The 15,012-nt window shown below is 36.7% G+C and overlaps 3 protein-coding genes across 3 annotated transcripts in view; 1 reads left to right on the top strand and 2 right to left on the bottom strand.

Annotated features, from left to right (window-relative positions):
- The window catches only part of zc3h15 (zinc finger CCCH-type containing 15), a 454,134-nt gene that overhangs the window by 410,299 nt on the left and 28,823 nt on the right, over window positions 1-15,012 (top strand). The gene's annotated exons all lie outside the window — the stretch shown is intronic.
- LOC135249677 (titin-like) overlaps window positions 1-15,012 on the bottom strand; it is a 49,002-nt gene that overhangs the window by 15,981 nt on the left and 18,009 nt on the right. Inside the window, exons 10-20 of the mRNA XM_064325193.1 lie at window positions 10,844-10,984; window positions 9,035-9,079; window positions 6,657-6,707; window positions 5,706-6,104; window positions 5,223-5,492; window positions 4,840-5,115; window positions 4,586-4,725; window positions 4,300-4,426; window positions 3,946-4,212; window positions 2,775-3,038; window positions 2,542-2,681 (exon numbers count right to left, since the gene is read on the bottom strand). Coding sequence (XP_064181263.1) covers window positions 2,542-2,681; window positions 2,775-3,038; window positions 3,946-4,212; window positions 4,300-4,426; window positions 4,586-4,725; window positions 4,840-5,115; window positions 5,223-5,492; window positions 5,706-6,104; window positions 6,657-6,707; window positions 9,035-9,079; window positions 10,844-10,984 — 2,120 coding nt within the window. The remainder of the gene's footprint in view (window positions 1-2,541; window positions 2,682-2,774; window positions 3,039-3,945; window positions 4,213-4,299; window positions 4,427-4,585; window positions 4,726-4,839; window positions 5,116-5,222; window positions 5,493-5,705; window positions 6,105-6,656; window positions 6,708-9,034; window positions 9,080-10,843; window positions 10,985-15,012) is intronic.
- On the bottom strand, window positions 6,884-8,909 carry LOC135250708 (proteoglycan 4-like). The gene has a single exon (XM_064327300.1). The coding sequence runs from the start codon at window positions 8,528-8,530 to the stop codon at window positions 7,127-7,129; it is 1,404 nt and encodes a 467-aa protein (XP_064183370.1). The 5' UTR covers window positions 8,531-8,909; the 3' UTR covers window positions 6,884-7,126.

Here is a 15,012-nt window from a genome sequence, read left to right as displayed (position 1 = left end):
AGTATACATTTGTTTCAATATGATAAGAAATGTATTAATTTAAGTGTATTTCCTTGTATGGGGGCCCCTGTGTGCCACCTTCTCAAATAGTAAATGGACACAAATAAATATAATTTAAATTATTTAATTAGTGCTTAATTTATTTGCTGTATTTAGTATTTTGCTCACAAATCACAGATTTATTATTTTATTTTTTATATTTATTTAAATTTCACCACTTTTTTTGTATTTTCCTTCTTCTATTTCCTATTTTCTTGCTCCAATATTATATTCATTGTATTTCTATTTAGTATTTTTCTTCTTCTATTTCCTATTTTCTTGCTCCAATATTATTATCATTATATATCTATTTAGTATTTTGCTTCTTCTATTTCCTATTTTCTTGTTCCAATATTATATTTGAGAATGTGGCACATTCGGGCCACGATATTATAATGAGGTGACGAGGTCTAAGCAGCGTCGGTGGACAGACAGAGCAATCGAGTACAGATCACACAGGCGACAGCAGTTTTCTTCAGGATGAAATTGCCCATACCTGCGGGTCCTAGATCGTACAAGCACTAAAAGGTAAAATGAAAATAAATAGCCAATTATCAGCCAGACAAACAAAATCAGCAAATAACCACTTATCAGAAATGAATGCCAGACAAACAAAATCAAAGGAGTTGTGTGATAGTATGCCCATCTCATCCCTTCATGGCTAGCTAACGTTAGCTAGCTTATTTAGCCTAGCCGGGTAATCTGGTAGCTAGCTTCCTAATGTTACCATAATTTACCATATTTACGATGGGAAATTCTTGTTGACACTCCTCCAAATAAACCCGCTATTTCAGGAGCCCTCAGGCCAAAAACTGACATATGGTCGCAATGCTGATAGTGATATGTTGCACTGCGGCTGACCAGGATGTGGGTACAGTTGCCGTTGTAGTTGGAATCGTACATCTTATAAATTCCTCCATGCTAGGTTGTCGATATCGAGATTGTGTGATGCCGACGCCTGGCAAATCTCCTCTGAAACCTGTTCGAACCTGTGCAAAATATCGCTAAAAGGAATACGGTGTCCTTCTATTTCATCCGCTAAGAGATGTAGCCTAATTCCTGAACAAATTCAGCATATGCCTCCATTATGCCGGTGGGGTGAGGAGAGGGGATCTGTATTCCTTTTAGCGATATTTTGCACAGGTTCTAACAGGTTCCAGAGGAGATTTGCCAGGGGACGGTATCACACGACCTTGATATCGACAACCTCTTAGCAATTTCATCCTGAAGAAAACTGCTGTCGCCTGTGTGATCTGTACTCGATTGCTGCTCTGTCTGTTCACCGATGCTGCTTGATTGACAGACGTCGTCACCTCATTATAATATCGTGGCCAGAATGTGCCACATTCTCAAATATAATATTGGAGCAAGAAAATAGGAAACAGAAGAAGGAAAATACTAAAAAGTGGTGAAATTAAATAAATATAAAAAATAAAATAATAAATCTGTGATTTGTGAGCAAAATACTAAATATAACAAATAAATTAAGAACTAATTAAATAATTTAAACTATAATTACTTGTGTCCATTTACTATTTGAGAAGGTGGCACACAGGGGCCCCCATAACTCGAAGCAAAACAAAGCATAATTTTAAATGTACTATTTTTTGGTGTATTTTAATAAAATAAAATAATTATAAAATAAAAATATAAATATAATACAAAAATATACTTTCATCATTCTTTAACTACTTCAAGCATACTTAGTATGCTAATAGTATACTAGCTTTTCACTTGTGCTGTGTATAACATCAAATCAAACACACAAGTTAATCACATGAATAAAATACTTGCAGAATACGGAAAAGATCAGTAGCACAATAACCCTTCCAAAGTTAATAGCAACATGAAATTTCATTAATATTGCTTGTGCAATGCAAAAACCCTGACGTTTATACTGATTCATTTGTCAATGTTGTCTTGCAACTCCGACATGTAGCTTATACGGTATATATGCAGAGAAGGATGATGTGTTATTAAAGTGTCAATATGTTTTAGTGAAAATGGTTTCTTTACATGGAGAGAAAACTATTTTATGAATTAATGAATAAATGCCATTTATATCAATATAAAGATATATTGCAATGCAATGCAAACGTCATGAATTCATGAATAATCCAGTCTGCATAATTACTTCATTACAATCACAACAATTTTGGAGTTGAATTATAATTCAATGGTGCAGTGCTGAGAAAACACTGAAAATGCTCAACATGTGTTTGGACAGTATACTAAAATTAAACATTATTATTGTTATTATTATCATTATTATTATTATTGTGGTTGTTGCTCTTATTAATATTCAATGCATTTTCAGACAGCTGTTTTAAAGTTAAAGTACATGAACAAAATTGTGAGTCTAGCCTTCTAGCCTGGTCTAGCCTTCTGCCCATTTCTGTACTGGGCTCAATGTATTTCCCAAATTCTGACATAAATCATGCGTCATATGAAGCACGTTATAAAGATCAGTAAGAATATTAGTTTAAAAGCTACTAGCCGTACAGGAGAAGGTGTCAGGACTTCTCCCTTCAGTTTCCATTGGCCGTGGACATCAGGCTCAGAGATTTCCACCTCAAATCGAGCTGTCTCTCCATCAAAGAGCTCCACACCATACATGGGGCGGACCACCTTGATATCACGAGCTGAAAGTGAAAGGTGGAAGCAGTCAATATAAAAACAACACAAATTAACATTTTTATTTTGCATTTTACATTAGAAAAGCCTTAAGTACTTACCCTCAATGGTAATATTTGCCATTGTCTTGTCTGTTCCACAGTCGCACTTGTATAAACCCTTATCTTTGTCTGCCACTCTCTTAATAGTAAGGATTCTACGTTTGCCTTCAGCCTTCATAGTGACCATCTTAGAAGCTTTGATTTCGGTGTCATTATGGTACCACTTCACTGGCACATCCCTGCTCAACTCACAGTCCAGAATGACATCATCTTTCTCAACTGCAGTATAGTCTTGCAACTTAACTGTGAAGTACGCATCTCCCTCTGAAATAAGAAAGTCATAAGTCACCAATATGTATGATGCAAATGTATTTCTATAAGGTACATAGGATGTATACAACACAATGTCATCCTGGGTTCCATGTGACACAGCACACAAATAAAGAAGTACATTAATAACATGCAATCTATATTAAGTAGAATCTACCACAGCACAAAGTCTAACATCTACGGAGGAAAAAAAGAGAAACAGATGGAACTGAAGTTACCTATCACCATCAGCTTAGCAACTGTAGATTTTCCTTTAGCCTCTGCCTTAATTTGGCAGGTGTCATCTAGAGTGACTTCTTGGATTTCTAATATATGTTTCTTTCCATCAACATGAGTAAGTACAGTTCGGCTTGGATGAATTTTTGTTTCATTTCTGTACCATGTCACCGGTACATTGTCATGAGAAAGCTCAACCTCAAACTGAGCCGTTTTACCTTCCTTCACAGTTTGGTCCATTAAAGGTGTGATGAAGCTGAGCCTGATACCTATAATATTAGTTCAACGTTGAACAGATTTAGTTATATGGAACTAGAGCCCCATTTGGGGTTCTTGAGATGGAGATGGAAGATGGAATTGTGATCAAATTTTGGGATGTGGTATGATTCACACAACACCAAACCACATATATACACAACAACGTAGTTCATCAAATGGAATTATTGAACTTTGTCTTTCGAGTTATGAAGAACATCAATAATAATAATTATGTGTTCTTTGTGAGACTCCAAGAGTACATAATGATGAAGAGTGAGACTTAAAATTACAGTACAAGTACCACTTGAAACAAAATCACCCTGGATTTGTTTTTGTACACATGGCACTATGGTTAAGCAACAAATATGTTGAAGTTCTTCTTTGTTGCTGTAGTGAGCACACATTGACCTATCAAACATACACGTACCTTGCACTGTAAGTTTGGCTATTGACTTTTTGCCCAAGGCCTCAATAGCATAATGTCCCTCATCATCAAAGTCAGAATTATTGATGATCAGCATATGTTTCTTCCCATCATCAATGATCTCATACTTCTTTCCAGATGTAATAATTTCAGATCCCTTCGTCCATATTACTTTGGGTACATCTCTTGTAATAGTGCACTCAAACTTAGCCTGCTTCTTTTCAAGCACTGTCACGTCCTTTAATGGGACAGTAAAGTCCATTTCAATTTCTGCAAGGAAAGAATACAAAATTGTAATTGTACTTTTTTTGTTTTGTTCATCATGACTGAAAAATGTCAGTTTTCTTATTTGATTACCTTTGACGGTGAGAAGTGCAGTTGTTACTGCATTCAGAGCTTGGTAAGAGACTTCACCAGACTGGTCAACTTGAAGATTTTTAAGAGTAAGGAAACGCTTCTTGCCCTCTGCTTTGATATCACAGGTCTAACATAAAGAGTAATACAAAGATGAAAAAACCCATTAACTTCATACATTGATACATCATACAATAATTTATGGACATATTCAAATAAATATGAAAATCTATTCACGTTGAGAAATTTTTAATGAAATGGATTTCAAAGTTATGAAAGAATTTCTTACTGGTGATCTAGTCAAAATCTGCCCTTTAAGTTTCCATTCTCCAGGAACATCCTCTTCAGAAATTTCTGTATCAAAGCTGGCACTCTCTTTCTCATAGACCTCCACGCTAGAGAGGGGCTTCAAGATCTCGGCTTCACGTTCTGTAACAATAACAGAAACATAATTTCATGAGTAAAGTTTGAAAATCATATCAACACAAATATTATGTCTCACAAGATTGTAAAGTCAACCCTTTAATGTGATTTGCCCCTGACCTCCAAGAGTTAGCTTTGCTGGGTATCTGCGGCCTTCAACCACCACAGCATATTCCCCAACATCGTCAGGAGCAGCATTTTTAATGGTCAGAATGAGATCCTTCCCGTCCTTCTTTACTTCTGTCTTATTGGTAGGTTCACTAGGAATCTCCTCATCTCCTTTAAACCATTTCCAGTTTGGAGTGTCCTTAAACAGTTCACATTTGAAGGTGGCAGTGGCCTTGGGTTTCACATGCTGGTCCCTTAATGGTTTCGCCAACCAATCTCTAATGATTTCTGCAAAGCAAATAATAGTTGGAGAAACATATAACGAACAGACAGATCATGGCTAAACTCAGATTCATTATTATTTATATAAATTCTATTTAGTTGTCATAATATACCAATGACTTTGACAGCTCCTTCAGTCTTGATGTTTTCACACACGCATGTGTAAACGCCAGAATCATCATCACCAGCATCCTGGATTGTTACAGCACGCGCCAGTCCAATTTCATTGATCGCCAGCTTGCCTGCGATGTTCTTGAGAGGCTTACCATTCTTCTTCCATACCACCTCTCTGTCTTTGCTCAACTCACAGGTCAAGTACATAGGTTGTCCCTTGATTACAGTAATCTCATCTTCCAGGGTTTTTGTGAATCTGACAGGTAGTTCTACAAAAGAGTTTACATCGTAAGGGACAGTTCTCAAAACATACTGTTAAAAGGCTTTGTCAAATGCTTAATTATGAAGATAAACATAAATGAATAACTTTAAAATGAAATAAGTAATGTCATACTATTTTAATATTCTTATTTTCTTTCAATGTTTTTTGTGGTGAATTTTACAGGGTAAACTACATAAGAGTATGCATACAACTAAAATACCTTCAACAATGAGTTTGGCAACAGATGTTTTTTCTTTATTGCCAAGCTTGCCAACACACGTGTATTCTCCAGTGTCAGAGAGCTGGACATCAATAATTGCCAGCTTACGATCCTTGCCATCTGAAGTAAATTTGTGTTTGGGGCTCTCCCTCAAGTTGCTTCCATCCTTCATCCATGTGGTGATAGCAGTAGAGGGTGAGATCTGACACTCAAAAACAGCTGAGGAGCCAATTGACTCAGCTTCCTGTAACACAATGTCTTTTAGCTCTTTCACAAACTTCAGTGGCACAGCCTTGAGCTGGAATCCAAATGGTGAATCCCCTGGGGGTTTGTCACCTCCTGCACCAGGCTTCAGACCTTTTCTCTTGTCACCATCACCAGGGGAGGGGGTTTGTTTTGCTGAAATTCAGATATGAACACATTACTCATTTTCAGGACAAAAATTCAACACACACTTGCAAGTCAGCTGGTGTTTATGGGCAGGCCGAACTTTCAACCTGATTTTCGTATACAAGGTAAGAGAAATCCACATCACAACAGATTCATTATATGCTTTCTTAAATACCTGGCTATTCTCCAAATGCACATTCAGCATAACGTCACATGGAAATATGCAATCTGTACAACTGCGTACAGGCATCACAACTTATAATGTTTGAAGAACTCCAATTTGCATGCAATTTCTTCTGTATTTTTCAAGGTGTAAAGCTGTAGATAGGGATATAATGACTGTCTGGTCATTTATGAACTATATATTTATTAACTATAAATATTTTAACAGTTAAAAAAAGAGTATTTTGTGAAAATATAAGATTCAAAGAATGTGAAATTATAAAGGTGCCACAAAACTTACTCACATTACTAAATTAAATTTACATTTTGCAAGACAGCATACGAGCGGCAGTGCATATGAAAATCAACATGAAATTAAACAAAGTGTGTCACACTTACGTTTTAAGCCTCTGCCTCTTCCTATGCCTTGTTCGTCTCGGGGTTTTCCATCTATGTTAGAAGAACAAAATGAATATCCACACATATAATCACAAATTATATACAAAACCATTATTAAAAGTTAAATAAAACCCAAAAACAAAACGAAGCCCCCAAACAAGGCAATTCGTATGGGCAAACATATGGACACAGATACAGGGATAAATGATACTAAATGATGAAAATAAGCATACCATGCACAGTTAATGGAATAGTCTATTAGACCTACCATGACAACATAATGGTGAAACAAACTCAGCTTTATGGATGGAAAAAATACATTTGACTGACAACATAAAAACAGTACACATGCAACAACAGGCAACACAGATGAGAACAGACAAAATGTTGGGTTTGAAAAAAGATTAAAAATGGACACGATGGGGATTATTTGGGGTAAAACATATTTTTCCGAAGCACTGGACAGGAAGTCAGTGGTGATGATGGGAAGCCCCTCTCTCACCTCGTCTGTCCCCCCTCATTCCTGGAGTCTCAAGTGCCCCTTCTTCTGAGGCTGCATCTTCGCATTCTTCTGGTGAACCATAACTTTCACGAGGAGCCAGTTCCCACCCCCAAGTTTCCCCATCTTCCTCCTCCTCAACCTCAGGTTGTTCTTCAAAGACTTCCTCCTCCAGCTGTGTTGGAACTTTCCTTAGTTGCACAGATCCAGGAGACAGTTCCTTTATTCCTGGGACCTTTCCTTTCCCAATTTTCAGGGCAACCTCTTGAGGAATCGTTTCCTCTGGTGGTGATACTTTCTTTGGAACCTTTTTTAATGTAACAGATTCAATGGAATCTTTCTGGGAAACCGTTGGAGGTAGTTTTTTAGTGATGTCACCACTGGGCTTCCTGTCTATAGGAACTGACTCAACTACTTTTGGCTGTGGTTTCTCAACCTTTGGTGAAGGAGTCTTTTTTGGTTCCAGGCCTTTTTTAGTGAGTTCCACAGGTTTCAGAGGTATTCCTTTGTCTGTTTCCACAGGCTCTTTTGGTGAGCGTCTTACCTTCTGAAGTGGCACTGGCTTTTCCTCCAGCTTTGGACTTTCTATTCTTTTCTTCACAGGGACTGCCTTAGGAGGAGCTGACTTCCCTTCTTTTTCAAGGGGTGATTCTGTCTTCTTAATCTTCTCAGGTTCCACCTTTCTAAATGGCTTCAATTCTACTTTTTCCTTTTCCTGATCCTGTGTTGGAATGCTTTTGACTTTTGCCAAAGGTTTCCCAGGTTCCTTGGCTTTTTCATCTTTAGGACCTTTATCAAATGGCTTCAGGATCACCGCTTCTTCTTCATCTGAGGGAATTCTTTCTGCTTTTTTTCCTGCAGGAACAGGCTCTTTTATTGCTTCATCTTTTTGTTGTTTATCACTTCTCTTGAATGTAAAGGGTTCCTTCTTTGTTTTATCTGGTTGTATCTCTTTTTCTGATTCTACAGTCCCTGGTTTGGCTGTTCGTTCAAATGGTTTCAATTTCACAGTTTCTTTGTCTTGCCCCTCTGTTTTAAGTTTTGACACTTTCTTCAGGGCTGAAGTAGATTCTTTGGGTGCTTCCTCTTCAGGAACCTTGGGAGTTTTCTTTATACCAACCTTTTCTAATTCTTTTTCATCAGTGTGGATTTTCTTCAGAGTTAACTTTGGTTTCTCAGCAGCATCCTTTCCAGGAATTTCCCAAGGCTTTTTCAACTGTACCTGATCAATGGCTATATCGTCTTCAGCTTTCTGCTTTATTTCTTCTCTTTTGATCATCTTAAATGTCTGAATCTCTTCCTCAACTTCATAGCTTTTGGTTGCTATGAACTCCGTTGCAGCTTCATCACAAATCATTTCTTTTGTCTCAGACATTCTTGCTGCCCTTGTATCTTTCCCAAGAGCCAAATCTGGTTCTGTTTGAAATTCTTGAGAGGAGACCTTTGACACCTTTTTTAGTGTAACAATGTCCTGTTCCTCATCCCTTTCCTTTGATATTCTTGTCACTTTCTTCAAGGATGGTATCTCAAATTTCCCTTCCTCCACAACATGAATTTTACCTTTTTGCTTAAGAGCCTCTCTTGGTGTTGCACTTGTTTTGTCTGAGGCAATAAAAGTTTTATTTAATACACTTAAAATTCAGAGGCACTGACAAGAGTTGAGAACACAATACACAAATCCATAGAATTCTCAGACACCACAAATTTTCTCCCATTCTTTTACACAAAAACAAACTTAAAAATTGACACAATTGACAAACACACTGAATACTAATAAGACACAACACAATAGACAATATCTTGATGAAAAATGTATTCAATGTGTTGTTTAATTTTAAACAAGATAAATGTACATGCATTGCAGGGACATTCCTCATACCTTTCTTGGCTACTCCAGGTGCTGTTACTGGACCCTCGGCTTCATCTAGTTCAGAAATTAAAGTATCTCTCGTTAGTCCAAAGGAAACACTATGCCGATCTGAACAAAATATTAAGGTATGGACAGGCACGATCTGCCCGGATTTAAATCAAGCCTGTTTAAAATATATAGGCAACTGAACAAAGAAAATGCATAAAATATGGACAAAAAGCTATTTCAAATGAAAATGCCTATTTTAGGCACTGATTTCAGTTTGCAACATTTAAAGCAAAGACGCATTTTAAGAAAGATGAAACCACCCCTGAAGTACGCTTCATCACTCAAAGCATTAGTATAGGTTTTAAGGTGATTCTCAATGACAGGCAGCAATTTATCTTTGAATTTTGCAAAAAGCAAACTTTTGTGAATGGCAAATTCTTCTGCATAGCTGAAGAGGGCATGAACTTAATTGAATAACAATATTTCACTGTAGTCACTTAAAATGTACAAATCTTTTAATCCATTTAATTTTCTCTTGAAATTATGCTTGCCATTATGTCATGTATCGGTCTTCCACTACATGGAACAAAATATTAACTTCAGAAGCACTGGAGAAAATCATAGCAAAATTCAGGCAGTTAACATACATGACACAACAAAAAGCTTGCTTTTATCTACAGCTGGGTTTGCTCAAAATACTGTATATGGCAACCACTGATTTTAAGATACTGAAATATATGTCAAGGACTTATTTGTGGACAGTCAGAAGATTTGAACATTGAAATAATATGCTCCCGTTTCACATGAAGAAGAAGGGACCCATAGGGAAACATTATTTTTAAGTACCCTGAAATTATACCTTTAAATGGCTGTAACATAGGAGTCACTTCCTCTTTTTTGGTGTCAGTCTTCTGCTCTTCTGTTGCAGAGACTGATGCAACATGCAAGAAAGACAAATGATTTGATGATGAAAAAGATAACGCCACCTTTCTCGAGACATGTTCTGAGAGGAATACCTCCAATTTTAAAGTCAAAATTTGGAAATTCTTGATTCAAATAACTGCTTTTGTTTATCCAGTGGCCTTCAGTACCTTTTTCAGATTTATTCTCTTCTGCTTCAATTTTGGTGATGGCAGTAATAGCTTGCTCCGCTGCTTTCTTTGCTTCCTCTTCAACTTCAAAGAAATGTTTTTTTATTTATCAAGACCAAGAGGTTAGAAAACACAATAAGCAAACTGGCTGTTTAGATGTAAGCAACTGATTAGTAAATAAACAAAATGCATATTTTATTATAAAAGGGTAAAAAAGCAAGAATTAAACTGAAATAAGAAACAAACGAAAGACACCTCTAGCGAGGCTTAAAAGTATTCTGATGATGGATCTGTATTTCACAAGCCAAAACCAACATCAGAATTAATTTATTAAAATGTATTTATTATTTACCATTATTAACTCACAAATATTTGCTGATAACAAGTGTTGAGGGTAAGCTTAGAGACCACATTTCTATTAATGAATTTGTATCTATTATTACAATTGTAATAGATTAGTACATTGTCATATGCAAGATTGAACACTTCCCAGAATTCTTGGCATGATGAATACCTGGTTGTGCCTTTGCTTGATCTTGCTGTTGGACTGCTGGTTTTGTTTTTTTTGGAATCTTTGTTTCTTTCCTCATTGCTTCAAAAGGACAGTTAAAGTTTATTTTGGATACAAAACATTCATAAGAATTTCTCCTCAGCGGAGACTTTAAAGCAAGTTTTGCAACATGAAAAGCAAAGAGATTAATAAAAAACAGAAAAAAAAACAAGCAGCCAAATGTTGTACCTTCAACAGTGGACAGTTCCTTAGCACCTGGTTCTGGTGCTCCTGGTGAGGGTTTCTTCTCTGCTGTGGGCAATTTAATGAAAGGGAAGTCAAAATGAGAATAAAATATACCAGTTAAAGCCTCAAACAAGTAAAGCAAATCTAAGTAACCAACTCAGGCGTAATGAATGAGACTACATGAGTATGAACATATGTGCAGTACAACATGATATCAAACCAGGGACAGAACATAAATTACACACACAACACAGACGCAAGATTTAAGAGCTTTTTTCCGCCAAAGATTGTTTCCACAAGATTTTGCCGTTTTGCATTCTCTGTACCTTTTGGAGTAACAACGTCTGAACAATTACTGATAAAGGATCCAGTCCAGGAGCAGGCCTCATATCTGGTCCAGACACTTTCAAGAATATCATGTAACATTAAGAATTGTAAGGCAGAAGAAGACTCCGAAACAGCATGGAGTCACACAAGAAATGGATGAGTGATGGATCCATGAAATGGACACATACGTATGCTTGAAGGTTGTTCCTGTGTGATAATATGACAAAATGAAATCCACATTGACACAGACAGTTGAGCTCAAGAATGTACTTGGTACGTACACTAACCAAAAGCAATGAGCACCATGAAACACTTGGCTGAACCAGCAAAATGAAAAATGTATGAGATTGTGTATTAGTGGATAGAGGTTATTGTCCTTTATTAAAACTGAAGATGGAATGATTGGGTGATGGCTGATAGAAAAAGTAGTCTTCTTTTATAGTACCTCTCAAAGGTGCAGTTTCATCTGTGTCCATGGTAATCCTTTCTGTAATCACTTTCCTGAGGGAAATGTTCTCTGTATTTTGAAGAGTTTCTTCAGTTTTACATGAAATTCCTTCCTTTAGATTATGCACTTTCTTGGATAAGATATCTTGATGTTTTGGAAGAAGTTTACTAGTAGGGATTTCACCTTTCTTTAACTGAAACGGTTTTTCCTTATCTGTTTTAGTAGCTACTTCAATGTTTTCAGGTGAAAGTTCTTTCTTTTGGGCAATTTCACCAGTTTCATGTGACATTTCTGTATAAGAAACAAGACCTCCCATAGTAAAAATTTCTTTTTTAGGAAAAATTGTAGGTTTTTTGGAAGGACTTGCTGTTTCTTTCCTGAGAGATTGTTCCTCATCAGCAACCTCTTGTTTCTGTACTGTAACTTCTTCAAATTTAGGAACTGCTGACATTTTAGGAATGTCTCTCCCCTCATTTTGAAAGGCAATTACTCCCTGAGGACATTCTTTTCCCAAAGCAACCTCTTCTTCCTGGAAAGATATGCCAGCTTGTCTTTTTCTTTCAGGAACATCTCTAGGAAAGGATTTATCTTTTTTGGAAAAAAGACCATCACATTTCTGCTCTTCTGTAATTTTATCTGACAACTTCAAAGGGGCACCTATTTCTTCAACAGGGGAAATCTTATCTATTGTAGGTGAAACCTCCTTTTTCCTTTGAGTCACAGCAGTTGCCATTTTTTTCTGTGGTTTTTCTTCAAAGCAAGGAACAATTTCACTCATTTTAGGACTATCTTTCCCCTCTGTTTTGAATGCAATGACCTCTTCAGGGTGAAGTTCTTTGTCCAAAGAAACCTCTGTCATAGATTGTTCTTGCGTTTGCAAAGGTACGTCTACTTGTCTTTTTCTTTCAGGAACACCTCTTGGAAAATATTTATCTTTATTGGGCAAAATATCTTTACTTTTCTTCTCCTGACTAGTTTTATCTGACAGCTTCAAGGGGGCACATGTTCCTTCAACAGGGGAAATCCTCTCCATTGCTGATGAAGCCTCCTTTTTCCTTTGAATCACAACAGTTGTCATTTTTTTATGTTGTTTTTCTTTAGAACTCTGGACAGTTTCATTAATTTTAGGACTTTCCATCTCCTCTGTATTGAATGTAATGACATCTTCAGGATGAAGTTCTTTTTCCACAGACACCTCTGTTATAGATTGTTCTTGTGTTTGTAAAGATAACTCAGTTTGTCTTTTTCTTTCAGGAACATCCCTTGAAAATGATTTATCTTTCTTGGGCAAATTATCGTCACTTTTGTACTCTTCCCTAGTCTTATCTGACAATTTCAAAGGGGCACCTATTCCCTCAACAGGAGAAATTCTATCCATTGCAGATGAAACCTCCTTTTTCCTTTGAGTCACAGCAGTTGCCATTTTTTTCTGTGCTTTTCCCACAAAACTAGGAACAGTTTCATTAATTTTAGGAATTTCTTTCTCTACTGTTTTGAATGTAATGGCCTCTTCAGGGTGAAGTTCTTTTTCCAAAGACACCTCTGTTATAGATTGTTCTTGTGTTTGCAAAGATAATTCAGCCTGGCCTTTCCTTTCAGGAACAACCCTTGGAAATGGTTTATCTTCATTGGGCAAAATATCTTCACTTCTCTTCTTTTCTCTAGTTTTATCAGACAACTTCAAAGGGGTACTTATTTCTTCAGCAGGGGAAATCTTCTCCACTGCAGATGAAACCTCCTTTTTCCTTTGAGTCACAGCAGTTGCCATTTTTTTATGTGGTTTTTCTTCAAAGGTAGGAACAATTTTGTTAATTTTGGGATGTTCTTTCTCTACTGTTTTGAATGTAATGGCCTCTTCAGGGTGAAGTTCTTTTTCCAAAGACACCTCTGTTATAGACTGTTCTTGTATTTGCAAAGATAATTCAGCCTGTCCTTTTCTTTCAGGGACATCCATTGGAAATGGTTTATCTTTCTTGGGCAAAATATCTTCACTTCTCTTCTTTTCTCTAGTTTTATCAGACAACTTCAAAGGGGCACTTATTTCTTCAGCAGGGGAAATTTTCTCCGTTGCAGATAAAACCTCCTTTTTCCTTTGAGTTCCAGCAGTTATTTTTTTCTGTGCTTTTCCCACAAAACTAGGAACAGTTTCATTAATTTTAGGAATTTCTTTCTCTACTGTTTTGAATGTAATGGCCTCTTCAGGGTGAGGTTCTTTTTCCAAAGACACCTCTGTTATAGATTGTTCTTGTGTTTGCAAAGATAATTCAGCCTGGCCTTTTCTTTCAGGAACAACCCTTGGAAATGGTTTATCTTTATTGGGCAAAATATCTTCACTTCTCTTCTTTTCTCTAGTTTTATCAGACAACTTCAAAGGGGTACTTATTTCTTCAGCAGGGGAAATCTTCTCCACTGCAGATGAAACCTCCTTTTTCCTTTGAGTCACAGCAGTTGCCATTTTTTTATGTGGTTTTTCTTCAAAGGTAGGAACAATTTTGTTAATTTTAGGATGTTCTTTCTCTACTGTTTTGAATGTAATGGCCTCTTCAGGGTGAAGTTCTTTTTCCAAAGACACCTCTGTTATAGATTGTTCTTGTGTTTGCAAAGATAATTCAGCCTGTCCTTTACTTTCAGGAACATCCATTGGAAATGGTTTATCTTTCTTGGGCAAAATATCTTCACTTCTCTTCTTTTCTCTAGTTTTATCAGACAACTTCAAAGGGGCACTTATTTCGTCAGCAGGGGAAATTTTCTCCGTTGCAGATGAGACCTCCTTTATCCTTTGAGTCACAGCAGTTGCCATTTTTTTCTGTGGTTTTTCTTCTAAGGTAGGAACAATTTTGTCAATTGTAGGATGTTCTTTCTCTACTGTTTTTAATGTAATGACCTCTTCAGGGTGAAGTTCTTTTTCCAAAGACACCTCTGTTATAGATTGTTCTTGTGTTTGTAAAGATAATTCAGCCTGTCCTTTTCTTTCCGGAACATCCCTTGGAAACAATTTATCTTTCTTGGGCAAAATATCTTCACTTCTCTTCTTTTCTCTAGCTTTGTCTGACAACTTCAAAGGGGCACCTATTTCTTCAACAGGGGAAATCTTCTCCATTGTAGGTGAAACCTTTTTCCTTTGAGTCACAGCAGTTGCCATTTTTTTCTGTTGTTTTTCTTTCGAACTTGGTATAGTTTCATTCATTTTAGGACTTTCCATCTCCTCTGAATCAAATGTATTGATGTCTTCAGGATGAAGTTCTTTTTCCACAGACACCTCTGTTATAGTTTGTTCTTGTGTTTGTAAAGATAACTCAGCCTGTCTTTTTCTTTCAGGAACATCTCTTGGAAAAGCTTTATCTTTCTTGGGCAACATATCTCCACTTCTGTACTCTTCTCTAGTCTTATCTGACAA

Source organism: Anguilla rostrata, chromosome 3 (assembly GCF_018555375.3).
Source record: "Anguilla rostrata isolate EN2019 chromosome 3, ASM1855537v3, whole genome shotgun sequence".
Lineage (NCBI taxonomy): Eukaryota > Metazoa > Chordata > Actinopteri > Anguilliformes > Anguillidae > Anguilla > Anguilla rostrata.
This window is presented reverse-complemented; position numbering and strand designations above follow the sequence as displayed.

What these genes read in the sequence shown, in the direction of transcription:
- LOC135250708 (XM_064327300.1), bottom strand. Translation starts at nt 8,530, where the DNA reads ATGTCTGAGACAAAAGAAATGATTTGTGATGAAGCTGCAACGGAGTTC.